We start from the raw sequence: 26,165 nt of genomic DNA on the forward strand, positions 1-26,165 counted from the left end.
AGTAGCTTCCCCAACACTGCAAGATCCCCATGTTCCGATGTAGGCAACATCGACTTTGGGAAAAACTGTGGGTGTTGACTTGAATCGTTCCATATGGATACTGGCAAATAGCCCTCAGAACGGAGTTGGGTCGTAAGTCTGCTTCAAATCGGTGTAGGCTATCTGACTGACAATTGTGAAGTTGTATCCAGATACATTTTCGTTCTGCGTTGGGGCTCGGTGGATTTTTAAATGTATTTGGTTTGGACTGATGTTTTCTCTCACCCGTTATGGTTGGTAATGACAGTGATTTTGGGACTTGTCTTGCGATCACAGCGGAGAGGGTCGTGGGATCCGCGCGCCTGTCCAGTGCAACTGAAGGGCAAGACAGCCATAGTTACTGGAGCTAACACAGGTAACGGTTTTGCATGGGGCCACTTGGCATGGGGTATAGATATAGACTTGTTTTGCTTGGAAAGGCTTATCCAATTTGATTCAATAAGTATATTTCTCCACCTAGTGCACAGACAAAAACTCTTAACCAAATGGAAATACAACAAAATCAAATTAATCAGATTATATAAATCATAATTGGCAACCCACTGGGCACAGACGTCAATTCAGCGTCTATATTCACTTTGGTTCAACACAATTTCATCGAAATGATGTGGAAACAACTATGATTCAACCAGTGTGTGCCCAGTGGGGAAATACAGTTGAGGTCATACGTTTACATACACTTAGGTTGGAGTCATTAAAACTTGTTTTTCAACCACTCCACACATTTCTTGTTAATAAACTATAGTTTTGGCAAGTGGGTTAGGACATTTAATTTGTGTATGACACAAGTAATTTTTCCAACAATTGTTTACAGGCAGATTAGTTCACTTATAATTCACTGTATCACAATTCCAGTGGGTCAGAAGTTTACATACACTTATATGACTGTGCCTTTAAACAGCTTGGAAAATTGAGCGGCTTTAGAAGCTTCTGATAGGCTAATTGATATAATTTGAGTCAATTGGAGGTGTACCTGTGGATGTGTTTCAAGGCCTACGTTCAAACTCAGTGCCTCTTTGCTTGACATCATGGGAAGATGAAAAGAAATCAGCCAAGACCTCAGAAAAAAAATGGTAGACCTCCACAAGTCTGGTTCATCCTTGGGAGCAATTTCCAAACGCCTGAAGGTACCACGTTCATCTGTACAAACAATAGTACGCAAGTATAAACACCATGGGACCACGCAGCCGTCATGCCGCTCAGGAAGGAGACCTTGTGAAGATGCTGGAGGAAACAGGTACAAAAGTATCTATATCCACAGTAAAACTAGTCCTATATCGACATAACCTGAAAGGCCGCTCAGCAAAGAAGAAGCCACTGCTCCAAAACCGCCATAAAAAAAAACAGATTACGGTTTGCAACTGCACAATGTCCTCTGGTCTGATGAAACAAAAATAGAACTGTTTGGCCATAATGAAGATCGTTATGTTTGGAGGAAAAAGGGGGGTGGCTTGCAAGCCGAAGAACATCATCCCAACCGTGAAGCACGGGGGTGGCAGCATCATGCTGTAGGGGGTGCTTTGCTGCAGGAGGGAAAGGTGCACTTCACAAAATAGATGGCATCATGAGGAAGGAAAATGATGTGGATATATTGAAGCAACATCTCAAGACATCAGTCAGGAAGTTATAGTTTGGTTGCAAATGGTTCTTCCAAATGGACAATGACCCAAAGCATACTTCCAAAGTTGTGGCAAAATGGCTTAAGGACAACAAAGTCAAGGTATTGGAGTGGCCATCACAAAGCCCTGACCTCAATCCTATAGAAAATGTGTGGGCAGAACTGAAAAAGCGTGTGCGAGCAAGGAGGCCTACAAACCTGACTCAGTTACACCAGCTCTGTCAGGAGGAATGGGCCAAAATTCACCCAACTTATTGTGGGAAGCTTGTGGAAGGCTACCCGAAAAAGTTTGACCCAAGTTAAACAATTTAAAGGCATGCTACCAAATACTAATTGAGTGTGTAAACTTCTGACCCACTGGGAATGTGACGAAAGAAATAAAAGCTGAAATAAATAATTCTCTCTACTATTATTCTGACATTTCACATTCTTCAAATAAAGTGGTGATCCTAATTGACCTAAAACAGGGATTTTTTACTAGGATTAAATGTCAGGAATTGTGAAAAACTGAGTTTAAATGTATTTGGCTAAGGTGTATGGAAACTTCCGACTTCAACTGTAACTCTTGACATTATGCATTTCCCTCACTTGAACCTCTCACCCTCAAAGTGTCTCAAATAGACTTCAGAGTTTAGTTAATGGTATGCTTTTGGAATCCCTCTTTAAAGATGTGAAGAAAAAAAACAAAGTCGAGAGAGAGAGAGAGTTCTCCTGTATGTTCACATTTTTTCCATGTTCTCTATAGATAAACTAAACTCCGCTTGACTTTTCTCTGGGGAAACTAAAGGTATTTTAATGAAAGGAGGGTTCCACTTCATGACAGTATCTAGGTTTCCATCCAGGTGACAGATTTTCATTCGAAAATTCTAAAATCTGCAAAAAGATAATCTGTAGCCTAATAAAGTGCATGTTTTGCCGATTAGTCATAGTGGGAGGACCACACAACATGTCATTGTGTGACTCCAAGTTTACATAGATATGATGGTTATTATATCAATATTTGTGCATAAACGCGTTTCCACCAACAGTTCTTGCATAATTCATTTTACTGAAACAAAAAGATCCCACCTTGTCTAGCGTATTTTGTTTTGTTGACATTTGGAAAGTTTACCGAAAAATGTTATGTTTCCATCAGGCTTGGAATGCAGTTTATTAGGCTACAGATTACATAAATGATGATGAACTTCACAGGGTGGTGAAAGTGCACAGTGATGAGCTTGATGCTCCTTTCCAATAAATATCTAGGTTCTTATTCTGGTGACATGAAGATCACATGATGATTGCATATTTGGTTGCTTTTTGACAATTCAAAAATAATCTAGCTCTTTTGTCCATAATAATCTCATGTAGGCTAAACCCGCATCTGCGAGCTGGTGGCTAAAGCGCACATGCTAATACCGGAGTGGGCACACTTGCTATATAATGGCACATTTCTTTGTGAGAAAACCATCAGTAGAGTTGAACATGCGATGGAAACCCATTTATTCGGTACATGGGAATTTGTATTTTTATGTGCACTACGTCTTCATGCATAGACTTTCATCTGCAACAAGCCAATTTGATGGAAACAAATCTCTGGCATATTGTTTTTATGCAGATTTTAGAATATTCAGCACGAAAATCTGTCACCAATTGGATGGAAAATTAGCTACAGACACAAAAAGATCCCACCTTGTTTAGCATATTTTGTTTTGTCGACATTTGCAACGTTTACCAAGTTTACCGACACATTTGCTGTTTTCATCAGGCCTGTCATTACATTTTCTATCCAACATGGACTTTACTTTGGTTATAAACCAGGTTTCCATCCAACCTTTCACCAAGTAAAGTACACGGATAGAACATGGTCACGACAGGCCTGATGGAAACAGCAAATGTTTCGGTAAACTTTCCAAATGTTGACAGAACAAAATATTCTAGACAAGGTGGGATCTTTTTGTGTTGGTGTGATGATGCGAACATCCTCATTTGAACATTGCCCCTTATTTAAATTGAATTTGTGAGTGTTTATTTCTATGTATATTGTTTTCCAGGTACCTGCTTAACTTACATTATTCATATCATCGGTAGAGTTGAAAATGCAATGAAAAGCCATTTAACTTGTATTTTTCCTTCGATACATGGGAATTTAACCGCAAAAGTTATTTTTATGTGCACTATGTCATCACGCACAGCCTTTTGTCCACAACAAGTCAATTTGATGGAAACATCTCTGGTGGGAAAATGCGCATATTACAGATTTATGCAGATTTTAGAATATTTGCATGAAAATCTGTCACCAATTGGATGGAAACCTAGCTATAGACAAACACTTGGAGCAATAGCTGTGCATGTCAGTTAGCTCAGAACTCAGAAGTGCCAGGTTTCATCTGAAGGAAACTGTCACGAGGTGGAAAAGTGACAGGTTATTTGTAACTGGGATGAGCAGGCATAGTGAAGTAAAGACCAAACAGAAGGACTAGTTCCAGCATTTAATAAACAATAGGGCATAGTTTACAAGTTCACCTTTTCAGCAGTGGCCTTTCTCACTGGGCCAGGAATATTTACAAACCATGCAATTTAAAATGACAAACAATCAAAGTAACAAAAAGGCACAGGAGGTGGTGCAGCCCAGGAGACAGGTCCATCTTGGAAACTCACAATACTCTATTTCCCCCATGCTCCTGGAAACAACCATACCTCTGGACTACATCCCCTCCTGTGGGCAGTTGCACCTCAAACAGAAAGGAACAAGGCTTAAATCAGAGAGGAAGAGGCGAAGCGAGAGGTTTTACTCCGGCCAAAATTTGTCCACGAAAAATAAGCCCACGAAGTGAGGAATTTTTGTATGGAGACCAGTGAGTGTGGAATTTGGTCAACAAAAAATGTCATTGCTAATTTGTTACGTGAGGCTTATTTGATCAAATATACATTTTCTTAATGGTTAGGTTGTTAAGAATGCACTGATATAAGTGGACACACTCTGCATTACGACAATTTATATATCGGACTATATCGGAGTTGTGCCTGTTGTCATAAAGATAGATGGAGGACTCATCATGGCTATAGCCCATTTTAACATGGACATTGCCATTGAGGGCTTCCACCATTTTAAAAGTAGTCAACTGGGTGGGGAGCTTAAGAGTTGGGAGCAATCAGCCAATAAAGAAGAAGGAAATGTACTACTTTAAAATGGTGCTTCCCATTCTGTCACCGACGCTATAATGACACAGAAACAAAGATGAGTCCTCTATCTATCTCAATGGCCTGTTCACACACGTATCCGCCCTGTCGTTGGCTAGAATGGTCCCACCTAATCTCGCCTCCTTCCGCCTGCCTTCCATCTTTGAGGACATGTATTCCCCATTATATTGACTATATGACAATATAATAGACAATCTTTGCTTAAATACAATTCAGCAAACATACAATTAACCGATGAGATCACTTGGAGAGTTAACGAGTCAATCAATCACACCTGTGACAAGACTCCGGTCTTTTACAGCTCTATCTTATAGCCTGGTCAATGCTAAACCTCAAACAAATGCGCTATGGCCCTTGAACCCTTTGATAGATATTCACTAGATATGAGTCACTAGATGTGGACATCTCACTGTCAATGTCTCTGTGACTGCCATGAACTTTTGCACACATACAGAAATGTCAGTCAAACAAGCAGGCAGGCAGGCACGCACGCACCACAGGAGGTTGGTGGCACATAATTGGGGAGAACGGGCTCGTGTTAATGACTGAAGCGGAAGGTGTTTGATGACATTCCATTTGCTCCGTTCTGGACATTTTTATGAGCCGTTCCCCGTTCCCCTTAGCACATTCCATTTGCTCTGTTCCCTGTTTGATTGCAGTCTGAGCAACTGCTCTTGAACTCTGCTGAGTGTGTTTATCACCAACCCTGTTAACCTCCCTCCCTCTCTACTCCCCTATCCTGTTTCCTCATTCCCTTTCCCCGTCTTTCTCTTTTTCAACCACTTCCACTATCTCTCTCTCTCTCTTATTCTACCTCTTCTTCTTTCTCTCTCGCTCTCATTCTCTCCCTAACTCCTTTCCTCTTACTCCCCCTCTCTCTCCCCCTACTTCCCCCCACCACCTACCCTCCTCGCCTACCACACTCTCAGGGATAGGGAAGTTCATTGCCCTTGACTTTGCCCGGCGCGGGGCTCGTGTTATCATGGCGTGCCGGAGCAAGGCTCGCGGTAGCGTCGCCCTGCAGGAGATCCGTAAGCGGAGTGGGAACGCCGATGTGCACCTGCGTCTGGTGGACACCTCGTCCCTGGCGTCGGTGAGGGCGTTCGCAGAGGGCGTCCTGCGAGAGGAGAAGGAGCTCCACATCCTGGTCAACAACGCTGGGGCTTCAGGTGGGCACCGGTCCAGATTCAAAGACCGTTAGCCTGGAAAACACACTTAGGCTGGAATCCACACTGAATATCGTTCACTATTTACTACTGTTTCACTTGAAGCAAAATACAATAGTGAAGGAGCTCTCTCCACATCCTGGTCAACAATGCCAGGGCTTCAGGTGGGCATTGGGTCCAGAGTCAGTTATAGCCTGAAATCCACACTGAATAACACTACTTTTTCAATATTGACCTGAAGCAGAACAGTAATGAAAAGGAGCGATATTCACTGTGGATTCCAGGCTAAGATGCAGTCAACCAGGGGTGGATGTCAACAGCCGTCACACTAGTGTGACCAACTGGGTTTGAATCCAGGGCGTCTACACACCATAAGACTAAAGCCTGGGCATGAGGAGAGTTAATGCAAGTCTTTAGGTCTTGGGTAAGGTTACCAAAGCACGGTTGTGGTTTGGAGTCAGTACCCAATAACAATGTCCATGAGAGGAACAACCTTGCTTGATTGATAATAACAATGGTAACATGCCATTCCACCGAATTACAATTTTGCTCACAAATTCCCATTCATTATCTATCACTGTTGGGAATGTTTGTCCTTGACACTGTGTCTGTTTGCGACATGCACATCCTTTTATGCCCAAAGTAAAATGCCTTCGCAGCTTTTCTTATCACATATTTTGGTAATGTTTTCTGTATTTTGATAAAAAAATATTTACTTTTTCACTTGAGTCTGTGTGTGAATGCTTGAGTGCGTGTGTGTTTCTATGTATGTATGAGTGTTCATTGGTTTGGTTATATTATGTCTGGACACAGGCTTGCCTAGAGATATCACCTCAGATGGGCTAGAGGTGTCCTTTGCTACCAACCATGTGGGTCCTTTCCTCCTCACCAACCTGCTTCTGGGTAAGACACCACATATTCCACTGATACCTCACCCTGCCATAAAGCTAGAGCTCTGTGTACAACTACTGCAGCGTTACACGGGCCACGGCTATAGGCTTATATGCAAAATATGTTCCTATAAAAGGGTTATTCGACTGTCCCCATAGGAGAACCCTTTTTGGTTCCAGGTAGAACCCTTTTTGCTTTCAGGTAGAACCCTTTTGGGTTTCATGTACAGTGCCGGGAAAAAGTATTTGCCCACTTTCTGATTTTCTCTCTTTTTTAATATTTTTGATGCTGAATGTAATCAGATCTTCTACCAAAACCTGACTGAACAAGTAACATAACAATTACATACTTATTTAATTTATTTCATAAACAAAGTTATGCCACACCCAATGCCACTGTGTGAAAAAGCAATAGCCCCCTTACACTCAATAACTGGTTCTCACCTTTAGCTGCAATGACTCCAACCAAACGCTTCCTGTAGTTGTTGATCAGTCTCTCACATCGCTGTGGAGGAATTTTGGCCCAATCTTCCATGCAGAACTGGTTTAATTCAGCGACATTTGTGGGTTTTCAAACATGAATTGCTCGATTCAAGTCCTGCCACAACATCTCAATTGGGAGTAGGTCTGGACTTTGACTAGGCCATTCCAAAACTTCAAATGTGTTGCTTTTTAGCTATTTTCATGTAGACTTGATTGTGTGTTCTGGATCATTGTCTTGCTGCATGACCCAGCTGCGCTTTAGCTTCAGCTCACAGACGGATGGCCTGACATTATCCTGTAGAATTCTCTGATACAGAGCAGAATTCATGTTTTCTTCTATTAAGGCAAGTCATCGAGGTCCTCAGGCAGCAAAGCATCCCCAAACCATCACACTACCACCACCATGCTTGACCGTTGGAAGAATGTTCTACGGACAGATGAGTCAAAAGTATAACTTTTTGAACGACATGGGTCCCATTATGCCTGATGAAAACCAAACACTGCATTCCACAGTAAGAACCTCATACGAAGAGTCTTGATGATCATCCAGGTGCTTTTTGGCAAACTTGAGTCAACTTTTTGGACAAGATGGGTTTTGCCACACAACACAATGCCACAGATGTCTCAATTTTGAGGGAGCGTGCAATTAGCATGCTGACTGCAGGAATGTCCACCAGAGCTGTTAGCAGATAATTGAATGTTCATTTCTGTACCATAAGCCGCTTCCAACGTCATTTTAGAGAATTTGGCAGTACGTCCCACTGGCCTCACAACCGCAGACCACTTGTAACCACGCCAGCCCAGGACCTCTACACCAAGCTTCTTCACCTGAGGGATCATCTGAGACGAGCCACCCGGACAGCTGATGAAACTGAGGAGTGTTTCTGTCTGTAATAAAACCCCTTTGTGGGGGAAAAACTCATTTTGGTTGGCTGGGCCTGGCTCCCCAGTGTGTGGGCCTCTGCCCAGTCATTTGAAATCCATAGATTAGGGCCTAATGAATTTACTTCAATTAACTGATTTCCTTATATGAACTGTAACTCAGTAACATTTTTGAAAATGTTGCGTTTATATTTTTGTTCAGTGGAACGAAGCATGAATTATGCTCTGTATCAGAGAATTCTATAGGAGAATGTCAGGCTATCTGCCTGTGAGCTGAAGCTGAAGCTCAGCTGGGTCATGCAGCAAGACAATGATCCAAAACACACAATCAAGTCTACATGAAAATGGTTAAAAAGCAACAAATGTGAAGTTTTGGCCTAGTTAAAGTCCAGACCTAATCCCAATTGAGATGTTGTGGCAGGACTTGAAACGAGCAGTTCAAGCTTGAAAACCCACAAATGTCGCTGAGTTAAAGCAGTTCTGCATGGAAGAGTGGGCCAAAATTCCTCCACAGCGATGTGACAGACTGATCAACAACTACAGGAATCATTTAGTTGGAGTCATTGCAGCTAAAGGTGGCACAACTACCGTATTTTCCGCACTATAAGGCGCACCGGAGTATAAGCCGCAGCAGCTAAATTGAATGATATTGAATGATGTGTACATATATAAGCCGCACTGGACTATAAACCGCATGTGTTTTAATGTTTAATTACCATATGTAAGGGTTCGTGCACAGAGGGGATTGTCGGGAAAGAGACAAACTGTCTCGCTCTCGTAATGTCTGTCTGTCTTGCTCTCGTTCTGTCTCTCGTTCTGTCTCTCGTACCACTCTCGGTTCCACTTTTACTTTTGCGCGCTACCTGTCTCACTCTTTTCCGGCCTCCAGCTTTTCCTGCTGGAGCCCGCCGCTTAAAGGTGGGGGGCGCGGACCGGTCATAGAGCCCATAGAGTTAAAGTTGGTGGACTGTAACCTGTAAAATCCATAGATTTAGGAGGTCTTCTAGTGGCCGTTAGCTGTAAAAATCCATAGATTAGCCGCACCGTTATATAAGCCGCAGGGTCGAAAAATGGGAAAAAAGGCGCGGCTTATAGTCCAAAAATTACGGTAGTTATTGAGTGTAAAGGGCCAATTACTTTTTCACACACTGGAATTGGGTGTTGCATAACTTTGTTAATTCAATAAATAAAATAAGTATAATTTTTTTTGTTATTTGTAAACTCAGGTTCCCTGTATCTAATATTAGGTTTTGGTTGAAGATCTGATAATTATTCAGTATCAGAAATATGCAAAAATAGAGAAAATCAGAAAGGGGGTAAATACTTTTTCACGGTACTGTAGAACCCTCTGTGGAAAGGGTTCTTGATGGAACCCAAAAGGGTTATTCAAAGGGTTCTCCTATGGGAACAGCCAAATAACCATCTTAGGTTCTACAGTAGATGGCACCTTTTTTCTAATAGTTTATTCTAGTGCTGTATTTTGTGAGTGTTATGCATTTTGTTACTTTCCCTGTTTTACATCTACTCAACCTTACAATAATTTACTGTATGTAACATTGTCCCAGTTATCGCACGTTACATTCCACACCTTACATTGTTACTGTATTCACTTCCCTTCCCACCACTCTTCTCTCGCCTCTACTCCTTCCCTCCCCTATCTCCTCCCTCCATCCCCCATTCCCTTTCTCCCTCCTCTTCCTCTCCTTTTCCTCCCCCTCTCCCCTCCGTCCAGACCTGTTGAAGCAATCAGCACCGGCACGCATCGTCAACGTGTCATCTGTGAACCATTGGAGGGGCAAGGTCGACTTCTCGCACTTCAAGGGCAAGAACCTGGGCTACACTATGGACAGTGTGTACAACCACACCAAGCTGCACAACGTCATCTGCACTAACGAGCTGGCGCGAAGGCTACAAGGAACAGGTGGGTATGAAGGCCTGGGCCAGTATTAATGAAGCATCTTAGAGTAGGAGTGTTGATCTAGGCATCTGGTTTGGCTATTCGATTATCAAATTCTTGTTTAGAGCACATAGTAGCCATACCCTATTTTACCGTTGCTAAAACAACTGTATTAGTGGATGTGTAACATTTTACAATGAGCATAATTTCTGAGTGGTCTTGTAAGGGAAGGGGGTGATGTCATGAAAAGTTAGGCGCCAAACATCTGTGGAGCTGGAGATTGAGTTTCCCCATGTGTGTCAGACTTTCCATGAAATCAGATTAATGGTAAAGGAGGGACATGGATTTCTGGGTTTTTGTGTGGTTTATAATCTCTTCTGTGTGCGGGTGTGCGTGCATGCGCGCGTGTGTGTCTCACAGGGGTGACAGCTAACTCCCTCCACCCCGGGTTGGTGATGACAGAAGTGATGAGACACTATAACTTCATGGTTCGGTTCCTCTTCAACATTATCGGAATCTTCTTCTTCAAGGTGAACATTTTTAATAAAACACCCTGGTGAAAATCATTCATACAGTACATTGTTTAACACTTTATTTTACCATCCTGTTTCAGCTGGTATTAAGTAAGAAACCATTTCTGGTACTTTTATGTTATGTAATAATTATCATTTTATACAGTAGTTTCCAAATAAATAACAAGTAAATAGTGGACTGTAAAATAAAGTGTAATCAATATTTTCAGTTTGTCTGAAATGAAAGAGCGAAAGGGATTCATTCAAAGGTGCATTTCAGTGGTGCACACTGCACTAATGATAACACATTTTAAAGGCAATCTCCCTGCTTTTTGTGGATATCGCATTCAAGTGTTCAAATGTAAAGTGCAATGTGCTTGTCGACATTGCTCCTTTGACTGAATTCTGGCAAAAGTGTGTTTCTGAGAAGGTCTGTAGTTGGGAAGAAAATGTGTGAGACATAAAGATTTGTTATTGTTATGGTCCTGGTTGTTACATTTATGGGAACAGGATGTGTTAGGTCTCACTTAATTCACAACAAAACTAAAGAGACTTACTGCACCAGACAACCGACAGTGCGTGTTTTAAAGGTAATTTACACCTGAGCCAATATTCACAGGGTTTACCATGAATGCGAATAGCAGAGAAATTGGTTGACCTTTTACATTTACATTGACGTCATTTCACCTGTATAGTGCGCTGCTCGATAACGCACCTAGTTTTTCTTATTTTTGAAGAATGACTAAATAGTAGAACTTTAAAACGTAATGCAGGACCAACGAAGGACACCACAACATAAGACCACATTAAACAAAGGCCAGACCCCATTTAAATGGGCAAGAGTCTTTAGCCCAGGCTTAAAGGCAGTGATGGTCTGGGCCATGCAGAGATGGAGTGAAAGCTTGTTTCACAGCTAGGGGCCGAAGGGGTGTAGACTGTATGGTCACCCATCGTTTTGAGGCAGGTCTTTGGGACAGAAGAGTCTTTGATAATTTGTCATGATCCTAAAGATGATGGTCTTCTTAGGTGGGGACCAGACCTGGGATAACTATAGTTTTAATTATGCTTTGTGGAAAGTTTTTTTTTAATTGGGGGGAACAAATGGTTACTTTGGAGGTGACTACAACTATATGAATACAGATACCCCCCAATATTTGATAAAGCAACTACTTTAAAAATATATATTTTAATACAGATCTCAGAAAGTGACTACTTTTCCGAAACTACATCTGCTGCCTTCAACTAATGGCAGGGCTGTATCTGGAACTGCATGTTGAAGATATAAATAAAATTAATAGAGCACACACAATTTCCTATACTATTCCAATCTATCTGACAGTCGTATTTGATCTACACCAGGGGTGTCAAACTCATTTTGGTTCAGGGGCCACATACAGCGCAATCTGATCTCAAGTGGGCCGGGCCAGTAAAATAATAGCAAAATAACCTATAAATAACGTCAACTCCAAATCTTTACCTTTGTTTTTCAATATTATGCCTTAATTTATCATTTAGCCTACATATGTGCATTATAACTCACAGATCACAGTGGATCTACAAAGGCACAAAACATTTATTCACAGATAGGCCTATGGAACTGAAAAAATGGCATTTCACTTTGATTAAAACAACTTGTTTTATTGACTTAACTTATTTTAATGTACAGTATACATTCTGACCACCTGAACTGACTCACCACGCTATGCACAAACTAAAGTGGGAGCTATGAAGAACGTTATCACAATGTTCATGGTCTTTAAATATTACATTACCACAGTAAATGTAATTTTTTCACAGAACTGTATTCTTCAGAGTGCAAAACGTATCTTAAAGAGCATTACAAGTCTTACAATTAGACTTGACCTACTCGCTGTTTAACCCCCTCCCCTCTCTTTCTCTCACTGCGGCCTACCGGCTGCTCCTGAAACTTGGCATCTTTTAGCCTTCACGATTGCATCAATATCAGGTGTCAAATCCTGAGTAGCAGCCAATTTCATAATGTCATTTAAGTGCTTGTGTGTTAGCCTTGAGCGCAGCTTTGTTTTATTGATGTTCATTACAGAGAAAACCTGTTCACAAAGATAGGTAGTCCCAAACATGCATAAAACCTTTGCAGCCAGGGCTGTTAATTTGGGGCACCCTGGCAAGAGATACTGATAAAATGTGTCCAAGCCCATAGAGGCAAATTTGTCCTTCATACCTGAATCACACTGCAAGTCAATTATTTCGAGTTGGATGTCAGCGGGCAGATCAGAAGCCTTGACTGTGAATGGCGAGCAAAAAACTGCAAATTCTGTCTCAAGTTCACCGAAGACCTGAAACCGTCGCTCAAACTCCCGCAGCAATCCTGTAATCTTGTCTTTGTATTGAGCCATGTCAGCATTAAGTCCGGTCGCACGCACATCTCTTAGACAAGGGAAATGAGCGGTGTCACAGCTAGATAGTTGTGTCTCCCAGAGTGACAGTTTCAACTTGAATGCGCGTATGCTGTCATAATACTGAGTGACAACTTTTTTGCGGCCCTGCAACATTTTGTTAAGATTATTCAGGTGCTCTGTAATATCCACCAGAAAGGCAAGATCCTGCACCCATTCTGGGCATTTAAGTTCCTTCACTGGTTTGCCTTTTTTCTCCATGAACTGTTCAATTTGCTCTCGTAGCTCAAAGAAACGCTTCAGCACGGCACCTCGGCTTAACCACCGTACTTCAGTGTGGTATGGCAAGCTATGCGTAATGTCTTTATCACTGAGAAGACTGTCAAACTGACTGTGATTCAAACCTCTTGCTCGGATGTAATTAACAGTGCGGACAACCACCTCCATGACATGATCCATTTTTAATGATTTGCAACACAATGCTTCCTGGTGCAAAATACAGTGAAATGTCCAAAACTCTTGTCCTCCATTTGCGGCCTGTACTTTATCTCTGAATTTTGTCACAACGCCTGCTTTTCTCCCAATCATTGATGGCGCACCATCTGTAGCCAGGCTGACGGCACGGGACCAGTCCACTCCGACTCTGTCCAGCGCTCCAACGAGAGAGCTCATAATGTCATCCGCTGTTGTAGTATCCGTCATAGGTACCAACCCAAGGAACTCCTCGGTGACTGTCAAAGTCGCATCAACACCACGAATGAATATGGCCAGTTGAGCAACATCTGTAATATCAGTGCTCTCATCAATTGCAACCGAAAATGCAACAAATGACTTGACTTTGTGATTCATTTGGCTCTCCAAGTCTGCCGAGAGATCTGAAATTCTATCTGCGACAGTGTTTCTCGTTAGGCTAATGTTGGCAAAGGCCTGTTGCTTTTCAGGGCACACAATTTCTGCAGCCTTTAGCATGCATGTTTTCCCGAACTCACCCTCAGAAAATGGCTTGGATCCTAACGCTATCTCATTAGCAATAAGGTAGCTAGCTTTCACCGCTGCATCACTGACCTCTCGGCTACGGGTAAAAACAGACTGCTGTTTCTTCAGACCCACTAACAATTCATTTATCTTCTCTATTCTCAGTTGTCCTCGCAAATGGTTGTATTTTTCACCATGATGAGTCTCATAGTGGCGCCGAATATTATATTCCTTGAGCACTGAAACTTGCTGATTACACACCAAGCACACATATTTCCCATTCACTTCTGTGAATAAATATGAATCAGTCCATTTTTCTTGGAAAACTCTGCACTCTGTGTCAACTTTTCTCCTTTTTGACAAAGACATTTTGGTAATGTGGGTAATTTTGACAACGAGCTTAATAACGATAAGGCAAGATCGGCAGATGGCGCATTCTGGGCGCGTTGCTGTCACGTGCTGTTTATTTCAGGATCTCTCGTTATTTCAGTGCGAAATCTGCTGGACAAATTTGGAATATCTGTTCCTTTAAAAAAAAAAAGTGGACGTCGTCTCGTGGGCCGGATTGAACCATCTGGCGGGCCGGTTCTGGCCCGCGGGCCGTATGATTGACATCCCTGCTTTAGACCATCTTGAATGGCCTTTTTTAATTAAATATTTGGAAGCTTTCAACTTTCCATCTGAAATAATAAATTTAATACAAATAATATATAAATGTCCTAAAGAAAAAATATGCACAAATAATACATTATCTGATGATAAAGCTAAGAACATTAACAACTTCATAGTTAAGAACACTATAACAATATGGAAGAAAATGTAACGTATTCTACAAGAACCAATATCACTCCCTAAAAACACAACCCTATGGAACAATCCTTGGATAGCTTTTCAGAATTCACCGATAAATTGGTCTACATGGAAAACTAACAGCATAGTTAGTAGCAACGGTTAATGACTTGGTAACAGGAAGTAAATGTATTTCCATGATAGAATTAAAAAGCAATTTTGGACTGATCTATGTAAATATTTTAAAATACATGCAACTCAAGTTACATATCACGAAATTCCGATTTGAAATCTTTTCGACATCAGAGCAACCTTGAGGGAATCTTATCTGTTGTCCTGTTGTAGGAGGAAATTGGCTCCAATTAAGCGCCGTCCACAGGGTATGGCATGGCGTTGCAAAATGGAGTGATAGCCTTCCTTCTTCAAGATCCCTTATACCCTGTACAAATCTCCCACTTTACCACCACCAAAGCACCCCTAGACCAACACATTGCCTCCGCCATGCTTGACAGATGGCATCAAGCACTCCTCCATCATCTTTTCATTTGGTCTGCGTCTCACAAATGTTCTTCTTTGTGATCCAAACACCTCAAACTTCGATTTGTCTGTCCATAACACCTTTTTACAATCTTCCTCTGTCCAGTGTCTGTGTTCTTTTGCCCATCTTAATCTTTTATTTTTATTGGCCAGTATGAGATATGGCTTTTTCTTTGCAACTCTGCCTAGAAGGTCAGCATCCCGGAGTCGCCTCTTCACTGTTGACATTGAGACTGGTGTTTTGCGGGTACTATTTAATGAAGCTGCCAGTTGAGGACCTGTGAGGCGTCTGTTTCTCAAACTAGACACTCTAATGTATTTGTCCTCTTGCTCAGTTGTGCACCGGGGCATCCCACTCCTCTTTCTATTCTGGTTAGAGCCAGTTTGCGCTGTTCTGTGAAGGGAGTAGTACACAGCGTTGTACGAGATCTTCCGTTTTTTGGCAATTTCTCGCATGGAATAGCCTTCATTTCTCAGAACAAGAATAGACTGACGAGTTTCAGAAGAAAGTTATTTGTTTCTGGCCATTTTGAGCCTGTAATCGAACCCACAATTGCTGATGCTCCAGATACTCAACTAGTCTCAAGAAGGCCAGTTTTATTGCTTCTTTAATCAGCACAACAGTTTTCAGCTGTGCTAACATAATTGCAAATGGGTTTTCTAATCAATTAGCCTTTTTTAAATGATAAACTTGGTATAGTAAACACAACGTGCCATTGGAACACAGGACTGATGGTTGCTGATAATGGGCCTCTGTACGCCTATGTAGATATTCCATAAAAAATCAGCCGTTTCCAGCTACAATAGCCATTTACAACATTAACAATGTCTACACTGTATTTCTGATCAATTTGATGTTATTTTAATGGACCAAAAAATTGCTTTTCTTTCGAAAACAAGGACATTTCTAAGTGACCCCAAACTTTTGAACGTTAGTGTACATATGAGATGAGTGAAGCAAAAGTGACTAGTGTTCCATTATTAAAGCGGCCAGTGATTTCAAGTCTATGTATGTAGGGCAGCAGCCTCTAAGGTGCAGGGTTATGTAACCGGGTGGAAGCTCCAAGTGATGGCTATTTAACAGTCTGATGGCCTTGACATAGAAGCTGCTTTTCAGTCTCTCGGTCACAGCTTTGATACACCTGTACTGACCTCGCCTTCTGGATGATAGTGGGGTGAACAGGCAGTGGCTCGGGTGGTTGTTGTCCTTTATGATTTGTTTTACCTTCCTGTGACATTGGGTGCTGTAGGTGTCCTGGAGGACAGGTAGTTTGCCCCCGGTGATGCGTTGGGCAGACCGCACCTCCCTCTGGAGAGCCCTGCGGTTGCGGGCGGAGCAGTTGCCGTAGCAGGCGGTGATACAGCCCGACAGGATGCTCTCAATTGTGCATCTATAAAGGTTTGTGAGGGTTTTAGGTGCCAAGCCAAATTTCTTCAGCCTCCTGTGGTTGAAGAGGCGCTGTTGCGCCTTCTTCACCACACTGTACGCTGAGGAACTTGAAGCTTTCCACCTTCTCCACTGCGGTCCCGTCGATATGGATAGGGGTGTGCCCCCTCTGCTGTTTCCTGAAGTCCACGATCAGCTCTTTTGTTTTATTGACGTTGAATGAGAGAGAATTTTCCTGGCACCACACTCCCAGGGCCCTCACCTTCTCCCTGTAGGCTATCTCATCATTGTTGGTAATCAGGCCTACTACTGTTGTGTCGTCTGCAAACTTGATGATTAAGTTGGAGGCGTGCGTGGCCATGCAGTCATGGATGAACAGGGAGTACAGGAGGGGAATGAGCACGCACCCTTGTGGGGCCCCTGTGATGAGGATCAGCAAAGTGGACGTGTTGTTTCCTACCTTCACCACCTGGGGGCGGCCCATCAGGAAGTCCAGGACCCAGTTGCACAGGGTGGGGTTCAGAATCAGGGCCCAGAGCTTAATGATGAGCTTGGAGGGTACTATGGTGTTGAATGCTGAGCTATAGTCAATGAAGTCGGAAGTTTACATACACCTTAGCCAAATACATTTAAACTCAGTTTTTCACAATTCCTTACATTTAATCCTAGTAAAAATTCCCTGTCTTAGGTCAGTTAGGATCACCACTTTATTTTAAGAATGTGAAATGTCAGAATAATAGTAGAAAGAATGATTTATTTCAGCTTTTATTTCTTTCATCACACTCCCAGTGGGTCAGAAGTTTATATACACTCAATTCGTATTTGGTAGCATTGCCTTTAAATTGTTTAACTTGTGTCAAATGTTTCGGGTAGCCTTCCACAAGCTTCCCACAATAAGTTGGGTGAATTTTGGCCCATTCCTTCTGACAGAGCTGGTGTAACTGAGTCAGGTTTGTAGGCCTCCTTGCTCGCACACGCTTTTTCAGTTCTGCCCACAAATTTTCTATAGGATTGAGGTCAGGGCTTTGTGATGGCCACTCCAATACCTTGACTTTGTTGTCCTTAAGCCATTTTGCCACAACTTTGGAAGTATGCTTGGGGTCATTGTCCATTTGGAAGACCCATTTGCAACCAAGCTTTAACTTCCTGACTGATGTCTTGAGATGTTGCTTCAATATATCCACATAATTTTCCTTCCTTATGATGCCATCTATGTTGTGAAGTGCACCAGTCCCTCCTGCAGCAAAGCACACCCACAGCATGATGCTGCCACCCCCGTGCTTCACGGTTGGGATGGTGTTCTTCGGCTTGCAAGCCAAACATAACGATGGTGATTATGGCCAAGCAGTTCTATTTTTGTTTCAACAGACCAGAGGACATTTCTCCAAAAAGTACGATCTTTGTCCCCATGTGCAGTTGCAAACCGTAGTCTGGCTTTTTTATGGCGGTTTTGGAGCAGTGGCTTCTTCCTTGCTGAGCAGCCTTTCAGGTTATGTCGATATAGGACTCGTTTTACGGTGGATATAGATACTTTTGTACCTGTTTCCTCCAGCATCTTCACAAGGTCCTTTGCTGTTGTTCTGGGATTGATTTGCACTTTTCACACCAAAGTACGTTCATCTCTAGGAGACAGAACGCGTCTGCTTCCTGAGCGGTATGACGGCTGCGTGGTCCCATGGTGTTTATACTTGCGTACTATTGTTTGTACAGATGGAAATTGCTCCCAAGGATGAACCAGACTTGTGGAGGTCTACAATTTTTTTTGATATCAAGCAAAGAGGCACTGAGTTTGAAGGTAGGCCTTGAAATACATCCACAGGTACACCTCCAATTGACTCAAATGATATAAATTAGCCTATCAGAAGCTTCTAAAGCCATGACATCATTTTCTGGAATTTTCCAAGCTGTTTAAAGGCACAGTCAACTTAGTGTATGTAAACTTCTGACCCACTGGAATTGTGATACGGTGAATTATAAGTGAAATAATCTGTTTGTAAACAATTGTTGGAAAGATGACTTGTGTCATGCACAAAGTAGATGTCCTAACCGACTTGCCAAAACTATAGTTTGTTAAAAAGAAATTTGTGGAGTGGTTGAAAAACAAGTTTTAATGACTCCAACCTAAGTGTATGTAAACTTCCGACTTCAACTGTAGGTATTCCTTTTGTCCAGATGGGAAAGGGCAGTGTGCAGTGCCATGGTGATTGCATCGTCTGTGGATCTATTGGGGTAGAAAGCAAATTGAAGTGGGTCTAGGGTGTCAGGTAAGGTAGAGGTGATATGATCCTTAACTAGCCTCTCAAAGCACTTCATGATGACAGAAGTGACTGCTACGGGGCGATAGTCATTTAGTTCAGTTACCTTTGCTTTCTTGGGTACATGAACGATGGTGGACATCTTGAAGCAAGTGGGAACAGCTGACTGGGATAGGGAGCGATTGAAAATGTCCATAAACACTCCAGCCAGCTGGTCTGCGTATGCTCTGAGGATGCGGCTAGGGATGCAGTCTGGGCCGGCAGCCTTGTGAGGGTTAACACGCTTAAATGTCTTACTCACGTCGGCCACGGAGAACGAGAGCCCACAGTCCTTGGTAGCGGGCTGCGTCGGTGGCACTGTGCTATCCTCAAAGCGGGCGAAGAAGGTGTTAAGCTTGTCTGGGAGCAAGACATCGTTGTCCGCGACGTGGCTGGTTTTCCCTTTGTAATCTGTGATTGTCTGTAGACCCTGCCACATATGTCTCGTGTCTGTGCCGTTGAATTGCGACTCCACTTTGTCTCTATGCTGAAGTTTTGCCTGTTTGATTGCCTTACGGAGGGAATAACTACAATGTTTGTATTTGGCCATATTCCCAGTCACCTTGCCATGGTTAAATGCGGTGGTTCGCGCTTTCAGTTTTGCGCAAATGCTGCCATCTATCCACGGTTTCTGGTTTGGGTAGGTTTTAATAGTCACAGTGGGTACAACATCTCCTATACACTTCCTGATGAACTCGGTCACCGTATTAGTGTATTCATCAATGTTATTCTCAGAGGCTACCCAGAACATATCCCAGTCCACGTGATCAAAACAATCTTGAAGCATGGATTCCGATTTGTCAGACCAGCGTTGAATAGTCCTTAGCACGGCTACTTCCTGTTTAAATTTCTACCTTTAGAAAGGGAGGAGCAAAATGGAGTCGTTATCAGATTTGCCGAAGGGAGGGCGGGGGAGGGCCTTGTAGGCATTTCGAAAGCTGAGTAGCAGTGGTCTAATGTTTTCTCAGAGCGAGTGCTACAGTCAATATGTTGGTAGAACTTCGGTAGCGTTTTCCTCAAATTTGCTTTGTTAAAATAAATGCGGCCTCAGGATATGTGGTTTCCAGTTTGCCTAAAGTGTAGTTATTTGAGGGCCATCGTGGTATCGGCTTGGGGGGGAATATACACTGCTGTGACTATAACTGAAGATAATTCTCTTGGGAGGTAATACGGTCAGGTGAACAAAAGGACTTGAGTTTCTGTGTGTTATCACAATCACACCATGAGTAGTTAATCATGAAACACCCCCCCTGAGAACCCAGCTGGCTGTATGGACGAAGACAGTATATCCCGAGAGAGCCATGTTTCCGTGAAACAGAGTATGTTACAATCCCTGATGTCTCTCTGGAAGGAGGTTCTCGCCCTGAGCTCGTCTACTTTATTATCCAGAGACTGAACATTAGCGAGTAATATACTCGGAAGCAGTGGATGGTGTGCGCGCCTCCTGAGTCGGACTAGAAGTCCACTCCGAGTCAGAAAAGGATGTTCATATGATAGGTAAGATATACAAAACCTTGCAGAGACTATATCCACTGACAATCTCTTATAATATAAACAATTGGAACCAAGACTTAAAAATAACTGATGTTGGCACAAGATGGAGGGAATGTTGGAGCATAAATAACGAAATTACAGTTAACGAAAATGTACGCTTAATCCAGTATAAACTAATGTATAAAATGTATTATACAAGAGACAAAATAAACAAATTCTACAGCACAACAGCAGAGTCGTGTCTTAAGTGTAAAACTAACAATGACTCAATAATCCATACTTTCTGGGAATGGCAGAAGTCCAAAAGTTATGGGTGGAGCTAGAAAGTTGGCTGTCAGAAGTATTACAATGTAAACGTACTTTTAATCCGTCTGTCTGCATATTTCAAGACATGGAATATGGGGTATAGTGAGATACCCAATGGGCTGAACGATTCTCTTCTCATCACTCATCTAGAAAAAACATGGAAATCAATCCCCCATCATTAACGCAATGGGAAAATCAAATTATTTATTATTGAAATAGAATGGGCGACCGAGGAAAAACAAATTGGTACAATTTAAGGCCAAGTGGCAAACAACAATGCAGGCACTAGGGATGGTGGTGTGAGCATGCGGATCTGGGCAGATTAAATGTAGTCGATGTTTGTTTGTGTCTGTAAGTTGATGTTTGTATGTTTGTATCTGGTGTGAATAAAACATTTTTTAATGATAAAATAATACATAAATAAATACCTTCAAATAGTATTTGTTTTTCTGAGACCTGTATTTGAATATCAAAGAAAATAGTTGCCTTTTAGTTGAAACTCTATATAAGCTATATTCCACTACAATACAGTGGGGGAAAAAAGTATTTAGTCAGCCACCAATTGTGCAAGTTCTCCCACTTAAAAAGATGAGAGAGGCTTGTAATTTTCATCATAGGTACACGTCAACTATGACAGACAAATTGAGGGAATAAAATCCAGAAAATCACATTGTAGGATTTTTAATGAATTTATTTGCAAATTATGGTGGAAAATAAGTATTTGGTCACCTACAAACAAGCAAGATTTCTGGCTCTCACAGACCTGTAACTTCTTCTTTAAGAGGCTCCTCTGTCCTCCACTCGTTACCTGTATTAATGGCACCTGTTTGAACTTATCAGTATAAAAGACACCTGTCCCAACCTCAAACAGTCACACTCCAAACTCCACTATGGCCAAGACCAAAGAGCTGTCAAAGGACACCAGAAACAAAGTTGTAGACCTGCACCAGGCTGGGAAGACTGAATCTGCAATAGGTAAGCAGCTTGGTTTGAAGAAATCAACTGTGGGAGCAATTATTAGGAAATGGAAGACATACAAGACCACTAATAATCTCCCTCGATCTGGGGCTCCATGCAAGATCTCACCCTGTGGGGTCAAAATGATCACAAGAACGGTGAGCAAAAATCCCAGAACCACACGGGGGGACCTAGTGAATGACCTGCAGAGAGCTGGGACCAAAGTAACAAAGCCTACCATCAGTAACACACTACGCCGCCAGGGACTCAAATCCTACAGTGCCAGACGTGTCCCCCTGCTTAAGCCAGTACATGTCCAGGCCCGTCTGAAGTTTGCTAGAGTGCATTTGGATGATCCAGAAGAGGATTGGGAGAATGTCATATGGTCAGATGAAACCAAAATATTACTTTTTGGTAAAAACTCAACTCGTCGTGTTTGGAGGACAAAGAATGCTGAGTTACATCCAAAGAACACCATACCTACTGTGAAGCATGGGGGTGGAAACACACAATTTTTCTGCAAAGGGACCAGGACGACTGATCCGTGTAAAGGAAAGAATGAATGGGGCCATGTATCGTGAGATTTTGAGTGAAAACCTCCTATCATCAGCAAGGGCATTGAAGATGAAACGTGGCTGGGTCTTTCAGCATGACAATGATCCCAAACACACCGCCCGGGCAACGAAGAAGGGGCTTCGTAAGAAGCATTTCAAGGTCCTGGAGTGGCCTAGCCAGTCTCCAGATCTCAACCCCATAGAAAATCTTTGGAGGGAGTTGAAAGTCTGTGTTGCCCAGCGACAGCCCCAAAACAACACTGCTCTAGAGGAGATCTGCATGGAGGAATGGGCCAAAATACCAGCAACAGTGTGTGAAAACCTTGTGAAGACTTACAGAAAACGTTTGACCTGTGTCATTGCCAACAAAGGGTATATAACAAAGTATTGAGAAACTTTTGTTATTGACCAAATACTTATTTTCCACCATAATTTGCAAATAAATTCATTAAAAATCCTACAATGTGATTTTCTGGATTTCTTTTTCTCATTTTGTCTGTCATAGTTGAAGTGTACCTATGATGAAAATTACAGGCCTCTCTCATCTTTTTAAGTGGGAGAACATGCACAATTGGTGGCTGACTAAATACTTTTTTCCCCCACTGTACCTTGAGTATTTGAAAAGTTAGTATTTTCAAATAAACTACAAAATACAACTATTTCTGCCCTGGTCTGGTGGGGACCCAACACAACAGAGGCACACCACAGAATGAGTTAACAAACAAATCCACTCAGTAGAACAACTGTAAACGCTACCACATGTTGGGAATGAAAGCAGCATTTATTTCGGTCTTTGGGCTGACGTGAACCGTGACAGTGGAATTTGGACTGTTTTGGCTGTGTGTGTGTGTGCTGTCCCACCTCGTAAGAACTGGGAGTTAATCCAGAAATAACTTTTTGGGCTCTATTTCATCTGTATTGCTGAATTATTACAGATTGCGCAATGGAAATGTGAATGTAATTTCCGATTGAGCAGACATATGGAGCGTTTACCTTGAATGCAGTCTATGCTAACACGGGAACATTGAAATTTAAAGGCAATCAAGTTGTAATGGTAAACTTCAGCGACACAAATTTAATAGAGACCCTAAATCTAAAGACAGAATAAACCAGTGTGAAAAGGGGTCAAGTGGAGTAGAGTGTCTGAAAAATTACATTTCTAGCAGTTTCACAACTATATTTCACAGACTTCCCAGAATCAACAAGGGAAATCTGTCAATTCTATGTTACTTTGTCAAAGTTGCAAATTAAGGAAGACTCCCTTTCCTGGCATGTGACTAACATTTTTTCACAGAAACAAAGCACTGAGCTATTGACTGGCAGTTGATGTGCTTACTAGCAGTGGCTGTCTCTTTTAGCAGAGGTGGTTAGTGTGTGTGTGCGTGTCTTCTTAGGCTGAGATTCAATCTGATCACCGCTTGATCCGTGTTAAAGCGCTTGACATTTAAAGGTACTTTCCGATTGAGCCGGTATATGCAGCAATTACTGTGAACGCAGTCTCCGTGAACGCGGGAACATTGCCTTTAAAATGTGCATAACTGTCAGTGCGATTGGATTGAATCCCGGCCCTACTGTATACCTAGCCTCACCCTCTCCCATCTCTGTCCACACAGTCTTCTGAGGAAGGGGCAGTGAGTACCATCTACTGTGCGGTTGCCATGGAGACGGAGGGAATAACAGGGAAGTACTTTGACAGCGACTGTTCCCTGGTTCTTCCTGCCCCCCTGGCCCGAGATCCTGCCCTCGCAGTAAAGGACTTTGAGTTCTGCGAGAGATTGACATCCAAGCTCTGAGAGAGCGAGAGTTTATCTTGAAGTGTTTTATTCAATAGCAGACAAGTAAAATAATGTAAGCTTTTGTAATCTGTGAACTCATGAAGGATGCATATCATATGTTCTATTAATAACGTTGTTTATTTGTGTGTGTTGAGTGTTGTAGTAGAGTCACCTAACGCCTCAGACACACCAATAATGGTTGCCGGCCGAGAGTACTTATCTCGCGAAAATGTTGGCAGTCAGACGTCCACCAGCAGGTGGTCCCTAAAACACAGCGTGTGGAACCAACGGCAGATCAACATTTGGTGCGATGTGTGTGGTCCTTAAGATTTGAGTCGACCTAAAGCCTCCATGCAGGAATACAAATCCTCGTCCCAAAAATCTGAAGTCAAGAAGACATATAAAGTGATGCTTTAAGCTGTAGGTCATGTGATCCATTTCAGCTTACTGTATTTTCCTTCACTGTGAGTAGGGACCTGTGTTTTTGTTAATCATGTCACATGACCTGGAATTTTTTACTTTTATTTTAAGCCTTTTCCAGAAATGAAAAGTAGACCAAAAATGAAAGCAATTGTCTGAGGGTTTTCAAATCAAATCAAATCAATTGTTATTTGCCACATGCGCCGAATACAACAGGTGTAGACATTACAGTGAAATGCTTACTTACAAGCCCTTAACCAACAATGCAATTTGTAACGTATTTTTAAGTTTAAAAAATAAAAGCAAACAACTAAAGAGCAGCAGTAAAATAAAATAACAGTAGGGAGGCTATATACAGGGGGGTACCGGTGCAGAGTCAATGTGCGGGGGCACCGGCTAGTCGAGGTAATTGAGGTAATATATACATGTGGGTAGAGTTAAAGTGACTATGCATAAATAATAGACAGTAGCAGCAGCGTAAAAGAGGGGGGTGGGGGTGGGGGTGGGGGGGCAATGCAAATAGTCCGGGTAGCAATGATTAACTGTTCAGGAGTCTTATGGCTTGGGGGTAGAAGCTGTTGAGAAGCCTCTTGGACCTAGACTTGGCGCTCCGGTACTGCTTGCCGTGCAGTAGCAGAGAGAACAGTCTATGACTAGGGTGGCTGGAGTCTTTGACAATTCTGAGGGCCTTCCTCTGACACCGCCTGGTATAGAGGTCCTGGATGGCAGGAAGCTTGGCCCCAGTGATGTACTGGGCCGTACGCACTACCCTCTGTAGTGCCTTGCGGTCGGAGGCCGAGCAGTTGCCATACCAGGCGGTGATGCAACCAGTCAGGATGCTCTCGATGGTGCAGCTGTATCATTTTTTGAGGATCTGAGGACCCATGCCAAATCTTTTCAGTCTCCTGAGGGGGAATAAGCTTTGCCGTGCCCTCTTCACAACTGTCTTGGTGTGTTTGGACCATGATAGTTTGTTGGTGATGTGGACACCAAGGAACTTGAAGCTCTCAACCTGTTCCACTACAGCCCCGTCGATGAGAATGGGGGCGTGCTCAGTCCTTTTTTTTTTCCTGTAGTCCACAATCATCTCCTTTGTCTTGATCACGTTGAGGGAGAGGTTGTTATCCTGGCACCACACGGCCAGGTCTCGGACCTCCTCCCTTTAGGCTGTCTCATCGTTGTCGGTGATCAGGCCTATCACTGTTGTGTCGTCAGCAAACTTAATGATGGTGTTGGAGTCGTGCCTGGCCATGCAGTCATGGGTGAACAGGGAGTACAGGAGGGGACTGAGCACGCACCCCTGAGGGGCCCCGTGTTGAGGATCAGCGTGGCAGATGTGTTGTTACCTACCCTTACCACCTGGGGGCGGCCCATCCGGAAGTCCAGGATCCAGTTACAGAGGGAGGTGTTTGGTCCCAGGATCCTTAGCTTAGTGATGAGCTTTGAGGGCACTATGGTATTGAACGCTGAGCTGTATTAATTGAACAGCATTCTCACGTAGGTGTTCCTCTTGTCCAGGTGGGAAAGGGCAGTGTGGAGTGCAATAGAGATTGCATCATCTGTGAATCTGTTGGGGCGGTATGCAAATTGGAGTGGGTCTAGGGTTTCTGGGATAATGGTGTTGATGTGAGC

At 42.7% G+C, this 26,165-nt stretch overlaps 1 protein-coding gene across 1 annotated transcript; it reads left to right on the plus strand.

Annotated features, from left to right (window-relative positions):
- LOC121575499 (retinol dehydrogenase 12-like) lies at positions 1–24,768 on the plus strand. Its single transcript, XM_045222997.1, has 6 exons — positions 1–394; positions 5,770–6,009; positions 6,820–6,909; positions 9,994–10,182; positions 10,579–10,688; positions 23,952–24,768. Exons 1-6 carry the CDS (start codon positions 232–234, stop codon positions 24,129–24,131), a joined length of 972 nt encoding a protein of 323 aa, XP_045078932.1. The 5' UTR covers positions 1–231; the 3' UTR covers positions 24,132–24,768.
- The last annotated feature ends 1,397 nt before the right edge of the window (positions 24,769–26,165 follow it).

The sequence above is a fragment of the Coregonus clupeaformis genome, chromosome 10, assembly GCF_020615455.1.
Source record: "Coregonus clupeaformis isolate EN_2021a chromosome 10, ASM2061545v1, whole genome shotgun sequence".
NCBI lineage: Eukaryota > Metazoa > Chordata > Actinopteri > Salmoniformes > Salmonidae > Coregonus > Coregonus clupeaformis.